General features: G+C 36.2%; 1 protein-coding gene across 1 annotated transcript in view; it reads left to right on the forward strand.

Annotated features, from left to right (window-relative positions):
- BBS2 (Bardet-Biedl syndrome 2) overlaps window positions 1-2,494 on the forward strand; it is a 35,497-nt gene extending 33,003 nt beyond the window's left edge. The window contains exons 16-17 of the mRNA XM_008573331.1: window positions 508-656; window positions 1,340-2,494. Of these exons, the coding sequence (XP_008571553.1) occupies window positions 508-656; window positions 1,340-1,446 (256 nt within the window). The 3' untranslated portion in view covers window positions 1,447-2,494. The remainder of the gene's footprint in view (window positions 1-507; window positions 657-1,339) is intronic.
- Window positions 2,495-6,621: the final 4,127 nt, after the last annotated feature.

Consider the following 6,621-nt stretch of genomic DNA (forward strand, 5'->3'; position numbering starts at 1 on the left):
GAAAAAAAAAAAAAAAAAAAAAAAAAAAAAAAAAAAAAAAAATTCATCATTTTCATTGTTGTGTAGGAATTGTGGTTTTAATTTTTATGCCTTTGATTTTAAAACCTTGAAGCTGAATGTTAGTTGTCTAAAAGTGCTTTATTATGAATAGGTCACTTTGGTCTAATGAATATTAATCTGAAACTTGGAAGGTAGCCTATCACCTTGCTTAACTTTTCCCTTCAGCACAGTAGGCTTGATAATTCTTAAGTTCCTAAACCAAAACAGACCATGGATCAATAACTAAGGAAGGCCACTTGTCTTCCATTTATTGGGAAGAAATAGAATATTTCTGTGGAAACTTCTTAGTGTTTTCAAAGCAAACTTTAGCTTTTACCCTGTTTTAATGAAAATACAGCTAATAATGGTGTCTTCTTTTCTTTCCTTGTTTAATAAGACATTTGCAAGTTTTTCTTAAGCCTGCCATATTGAGATAAAATGATGTTAAATTTCTACTGATTTATACAGGAAAACAATGAAGAATCGCTATATGGAACTTTATGACCTTAATAAAGACTTGCTAAATGGATATAAAATTCGCTGTAACAATCACACAGAGCTATTGGGAAATCTCAAAGCAGTAAATCAAGCAATTCAAAGAGCAGGTCGTCTGCGTGGTAAGTTTCTTTTTGTAGCACCATAATTTGTAATTTTTTGGGTGAGAATCATTGAGATGGTGGTAGCATTCAATAATTCCTACTGGGGCTTTAACATACCTTTAACACTCCAGAGTTGGCACCAGTCACTTGAATTTTGTTAGTCTCCAAAGTTTAAAGAGAAAAAAACCTTTCAGCTCCTTTTCTTAGATCTTGCTGCATCTTCCAAAGAATACTATATATATCCAAAGGGATAGCCTTGAAGCCCCCATTAGAAAAAAAGAGACTGAAAAGTAATGAGTTGTGTCCAACTTTAAAATTGAGAAAAAGAACAATAGGATAAACCAAAGGAAGCAGAAATATAACCAGAGATTTATACCTGAATTCTGCTGTTTTGGGTCAATGCTTTTGACCTCTTTAGAAATATTCTTTGCTAAGTAGATATGATCTTTGATCCTTTTCTATAAAATGACTTTTGGTTTCTAGGTTTGATAGGGTCTGTGTGTTTGTTTTGTGATACATTCCCTCTCCAATTACCTTTTTTAGGTAGTGGTAGGTAAGATTAATTAGTTAGATTTTCATATATAACTCTTTTCTACTCTTAGTTTTATAGTTTTATGTTGTTTTAAAACTGGCTTGTAATTTATAAATTCACTTTTAATAACCTTTTGAGTCATACTGACTTGATGTTTCTTCTCATATAGTTGGAAAACCAAAGAACCAGGTGATTACTGCTTGTCGGGATGCAATTCGAAGCAACAACATCAACACACTGTTCAGAGTCATGCGGGTAGGGACAGCTTCTTCATAGGAGAGGAAAGAATAGGTAAAGAAGTTTCTGGAAAAGGTTTTTCCTTAAAAATCTAGGCTGATTTGCCTTGGATCACATCCTGGTGAACCCAGGGTACTAAGAGTGAAAACAACCGTGGTGAGTTGTACAAATTAAAAATAAAGAATTACATTGGAAAGATATATTCTATTTTTAGATCAATAGCACTGTTGCTGCATAATAGGTTTGTATGTCAGAGGGTGAATACTTTTGAAATGTTAGGGCTTCAAAGTCTAAGTTTTGTTTATTATGTAAGTTGGTATATAAATACATCTTTTTTTCTTCAAATTGTAATTGAATTTGTAATTTTCAAATAGGTTATATACTTTTTCATTAAAATTTAAAAGTGTTGAACTTTGTGTTGACTGATTATAAAAGCACCACCATATTAGAATTGCATAAACCATTTGTATTTTGTGGAGAAAAACCAAAATGTGGATATTCGATTTGTGTGCCTCTTTTTAATCACCAAAAAGTGGGTGTAAAGAACAAATTTAGAAGAAGGAAGAGTCAGTTTAGGATGATCTTTTAATTGAGGCAATGTTAGCTTCTGTAACAAATAGACCTTAAAATACATAATGACTCATTTATCATTTATGTAAAGACTTCTCCATAGTTATTCAGGGACCCAGGTTTGTTTAATTATGTACCTCTGTTATCCCCTAGGGCAGCCTTTCTCAACCTGAGTTCACTAAAGAAATAAGCTTAAGGAAAATGATTTGGGTGACTCTTTTCACATTCATTGTTTTTTTTTTTTACTAATTGAACGTTTGTGGCAACCCTGTGTGGAGTAATGCTATCAGTACCTTTTTACCACCATGTGCTCATTTTGTATCTCTGTGTTACATTTTTGTGATTTGTGCAATATTTCAAACTTTGTCATTATTATTATATATTATTGTTATTATTATATCTTATGGTCTTTGATCGGTGATCTTTGATGTTACTATTGTAATTGTTTTGGGGTGCCAAGAACCATGCCCATATGACAGTGAACTCAACAGTAAATGTTGTGTATGTTCAGACTGCTGTTCCCTTGTCTCTCTCTTTCTTCTTGGGCTTCCCTATTCCCTGAGACACAACAATATTGAAATTATACCAGTTATTAACCCTACAATGGCCTCTAAGTGTTCAAGTGAAAGTAAGATTAAGCTTAATGAGGAAGGCATGCCAAAAGCTGAGACAGGTTGAAAGGTAGGCCTCTTGCACCAGTTAGCCAAATTGTAAATGCAAAGGAAAAGTTTTTCAAGGAAATTAAAAGTGCTACTCCAGTGAAAACATGAATGATAAGAAAGTGAAACAGCGTTATTGCTGATATGAAGAAAGTTTTAGTTGGTCTGGGTAGAAGATCAAACCAGCTACAACATTTCCTTAAGCCAAAGCCTAATCCAGAGCAAGGTCCTCACTCTCTTCAATTCTAAGAAGCCTAAGAAGGCTGAGAGAGGTGAGGAATCTGCAGAAGGAAAGTTTGAAGCTAGCAGAGGTTGGTTGATGAGGATTAAGGAAAGAAGCCATGTTCATAACATTAAAGTGCAAGGTGAGGCAGCAGATGCTGATGCAGAAGCTGCAGCAAGTTGTTCAGAAGATCTAGCTAAGATCATTTATAAAGGTGGCTATGCTACACAATAGATTTTCAATGTAGACAAAACAGGCTTATATTGGAAGGTGCTACCTAGGGCTTTCATAGCTAGAGAGGAGAGGCCAGTGCTTGACTTCAGAGCTTCAAAGGACAAGCTGACTCTTTTGTTAGGGGTTAATGCATCTGGTGACTTTCAGTTAAAGCCAGTGTTCATTTACCATTCTAAAAATCCTAGGACCCTTAAGAATTATGATAAATCTACTCTGCCTGTGCTCTATAAATGGAACAACAAAGCCTGATGACAGCACATCAGTTGACAACATGGTTTACCCCCACTATTGAGACCTACTGCTTAGAAAAAAAAGATTATTTTCAAAATATCACTGCTTATCAACAATGCACCTAATCACCCAAGAACTCTGATGAAGATGTACAAGGAGATTAATGTTTTCATGCCTGCTAACAGTTTCCTTCTGCAGCCCCTGGATCAAGGAGTAATTTTGACTTTCAAGACTTAGCCTTATAAGGCTATATCTACTGTAGATAGTGATTCTTCTGGTGGATCTGGGGAAAGTCAATTGAAAACCTTCTGGAAAGGACTCATTATTCTAGATACCATTAAGAACATTTATGGGAAGAGGTCAAAATATCAGCATTAATAGGAGTTTGGAAGAAGTTGATTCCGACTCTTATGGATGACTTTGAGGGGATCAGGACTTCAGTGGAGGAAGCAACTGCAGATGTGATAGAAATAGCAAGAGAACTAGAAGTGGAGTCTGAAGGTGTGATTTAATTGCTGCAATCTCCTGATAAAATTTTAATGGATGAAGAGTTGCTTCTTATGGGTGAGCAAAGAAAATGGTTTCTTGAGATGGAATCTACTCCTGATTAAGATGCTGTGAATATTGTTAAAATGAAAACAAAGGATTTAGAAGATTACATAAATTTAGTTGATAAAGCAGCAGCAGGATTTGAGAGGGTGGGCTCCAATTTTGAAAGATGTTCTACAGTGGGTAAAATGCTATCAAACAACATCAAATGCTAGAGAAATCTTGTGAAAGGAGGAGTCAACTGATGGGGCAGACTTCATTATCATCATTTAAGAAATGGCCACAGCCACCCCAATCTTCAGCAACCACCACCCTGATCAGTCAGCAGCCATCAAAATCAAAGCAAGACCCTCCATCAGCAAAAAGATTACAACTAGCTGAAGGCTCAGGTGATTGTTAGCATAGTATTTTTTAATTGTTATGTGCATTGGTTTTTTAGACATAATGCTATTGCACACTTAATAGACTACAGTATAGTGTTAATAAACATAACTTTTATATGCACAGGAACAGCAAAAAATTTGTGTGACTCACTTTATTGTGATATTTGCTTCATTGCAATATTTGCTTTACTGTTATTGTCTGGAACTAAACCTGCAGTATGTCCGAGGTATTCCTGTAAGTCATGGCCTTCTCTGCTACTCCAAACTTCCCAAGTAAGTAAAGACTGGGTGAAATGAAGACATTCAGCTTAGGGGTGAGAAAGAATATTTGGACATTGAGAAATGATTTTATCAGTTACATCTCTATTTTGTTGCCATGTTTTTCTATCCTGATAGAATCTGAGTGCTTCTAGAAGCTATAGCTGATCTTTGTTTTGTTGCTGAATTAAAATGAAGATTTAAGTGAATACCGAGCTTTCATTTAAAGGCCGATTTTGAGAATTCTGGTATCTATCTGGGAGAAAGCTTTTTAGTCATTTTCCCAGCATCTGCTTCAAAAAATCACCCTCATCCCCGAATTCAGGTACTCGATATTTTTAGAGGAGAGTTTGGTTTTTATTATTTCTTGCCATGTCTGCCTATCCAGTATATCAAGGCTCAGCTCAAATGCTGTCCTCAGATTTTTCCTTTCCCATGTCTGTTCCTTAACCCTTACTACATTCTGTGTTTATATAAATCTTAATACCCTATTAAGTGAGAACAGGGTCTACATCTTAATCAGCTTCATCCTCACCACAGAGCTGAGCCAATGTCTTGAGCATAGAAAAGCATCTGCTGCTTTCCATGGGACTGTCTGTCCTCAATAAGCCTGTCAGTAGCTTCAGAAATCAAAGGACTAGGAAATTTATAACTATTATGCAACCTTAGAAGTGTGTTACAGGAATGATTTTCAACATTGTTATTAATGTTTCAGATTTCATAGTTGGCAGAGTCCTGTGATCACAGAACTAAATTATCTCCAATTTCACTTTGGAATTAAAGTACAGTAAGACACCCATTATAGTCTGGTGTTTTGCATTTTGCCTCTTTCCCATCTGGCTTCTGCCCACACTCTGTGCTCTTGCTCCTGAGTCATCTTTTTATTTTTATGGTACAGAACCCTACTTTTTCTAAAAATGAGGCCACACGGATGGTTCCCAAATAGTTTTTAAATTGTCGATGTGGACTAATTTTGCATGTGAGAGCAGGAGCCATGTTTTTCTAGGGCTGTTCATTTCCGTGAAGGCTGGAGAGCCTCCCTCTAGCATCACTTCACTAGATTGTCTCTAGTAAACGTTTGTATTTTCTCACTGTTTTAATAGTGGTAACTATATAATGGTGTTGAGGAGACACTGCAGCCAAAAACTTGTTTTCTTGTTGAAGAAGTACTGTTCTAAAAAAGGTAGCCTAAGCTTTGATGTTTTTTGGTATTCTGTGGGGAAGAAACAACTACATTCAGTGGAGTTTGAGAGGCATTCTATGAACAGTATACTGGAGAGATGAAACCATCATGTATGTCAAGCTTGGAAAATAGTTTGAGAGTCATGACTGTAGTATGATCTAAGGCCACCCAACTTTTCCAACTCTGAAGAGCTAAGTCTGAATCTTAGCATATTACCCAAGTGTTAAATGTTCTTATTCGTTTCTCCTTTATCTCAGTGTTTTCATGGTCTGTCAACAGGAAAATTTTCTCTGCACTACCAAAAGGGATTTGGGTGTCTGAAGGGAGAGAATTCCTATGAGCCCAGCTCTGATGTTGCTGTCAAGTTACATCACCTGTAGCAGCATCTCTTAGACTATGAAGGATGGTGTAACTTGCAAGTGGTTAAAAAGTAGTGATCTCCAATACGGTATGCATGTAAAATGGTCCATTATTATGTGGGTGTGGGAAGACAAATCCTAACAGCATTTTTCTCTTCTAGTTTTCATTTTCCACATCCTTAAAATTAGAGTGATGGATGTTAGATTACTTATAGTGTGCTTCCTTAAACATTTAATTTTTCATCCTGTTGAATTAAGTGTGCATATGCTCACAAAAGAGCTTTATAAAAATGTTCCTAATTTCCATTATGGTTAATGTATAGATGGGACCTTACATAATTGTGGCAAGTGGTAAAGTAGTCTCTGTAAGGGTGTTCTCTTCCCAGTGATACTGGAGCTTGAAGACCATAGGGCAGGTAGTGAGAAAAGATGTAAAGTTGGGGAGAACAAGTTGGAACCCATGAGCTGGAGCCCGTGAGGACATATTGAAATCTGTGTCAGTTCTTGTTGCCTTGATGCTGTGCGCGTCCTGCAGACACTGAGACCCTTCATCAGAGAAGCTGAA

The sequence above is a fragment of the Galeopterus variegatus genome, unplaced genomic scaffold (assembly GCF_000696425.1).
Source record: "Galeopterus variegatus unplaced genomic scaffold, G_variegatus-3.0.2 Scaffold904, whole genome shotgun sequence".
Taxonomy (NCBI): Eukaryota; Metazoa; Chordata; class Mammalia; order Dermoptera; family Cynocephalidae; genus Galeopterus; species Galeopterus variegatus.